Source organism: Thyridium curvatum (assembly GCF_004353045.1).
Source record: "Thyridium curvatum strain D216 chromosome Unknown NODE_273_length_476_cov_0.919771, whole genome shotgun sequence".
In the NCBI taxonomy this organism is placed as follows: domain Eukaryota; kingdom Fungi; phylum Ascomycota; class Sordariomycetes; order Thyridiales; family Thyridiaceae; genus Thyridium; species Thyridium curvatum.
This window is the reverse complement of record NW_022157021.1, coordinates 1-476: the sequence shown is the minus strand read 5'-3', so window position 1 is coordinate 476 and position 476 is coordinate 1. Positions and strand designations below refer to the sequence as shown.

The following is a 476-nucleotide window of genomic DNA, read 5'->3' as shown; positions in this document are numbered from 1 at the left end:
TCGCCTCGAGCATCGCCGGCCGCGACTTTGGCGCCCTCCTCGACCAGGATCTTCCAGATGTTGCCCGGTACTTCCGAAAATGCGCCGACCTGGCCGTCGGGAATGCCGGTCGCAACGGCGGCAATCTCGGCCGATTCAGCCGGCGCCTCGTCGAGCTTCAGCTCGCGCCAGCGTCGGCGCTCGGCATCGAACGCGGCCTGCTGCGCCGCCTTGAATGTGGTGATCGACGACTGCGCGCCGGCCAACGTTCGCGCATAGTCGGCGTAGGAGAACTCGCCCTGCTCGATCCTGATGTCGTATTGCCCGTGCGGGAACGCGGCGCGGGCATCCAGCAGTTCGTCGGCATCGACCGGAAAGAAACGGATCTTGTCGAAGAACCGCAGCAGCCAGGGATGGCCTGGCTCGAACACTTTCGTCGTGCGCCAGGTGTTCCAGACCTGGATGGTGCGGCCGAACAGCTGGTAGCCGCCCGGCCC

The 476-nt window shown here is 66.2% G+C and overlaps 1 protein-coding gene across 1 annotated transcript; it reads right to left on the bottom strand.

The window, feature by feature from the left end:
* Positions 1-475, bottom strand: E0L32_012451 (uncharacterized protein; the record flags this gene model as incomplete). Its single annotated transcript, XM_031135289.1, has 1 exon — positions 1-475. A coding segment is annotated over one exon (475 nt), but the record flags the coding sequence as incomplete, so codon positions are not given.
* Position 476: the final 1 nt, after the last annotated feature.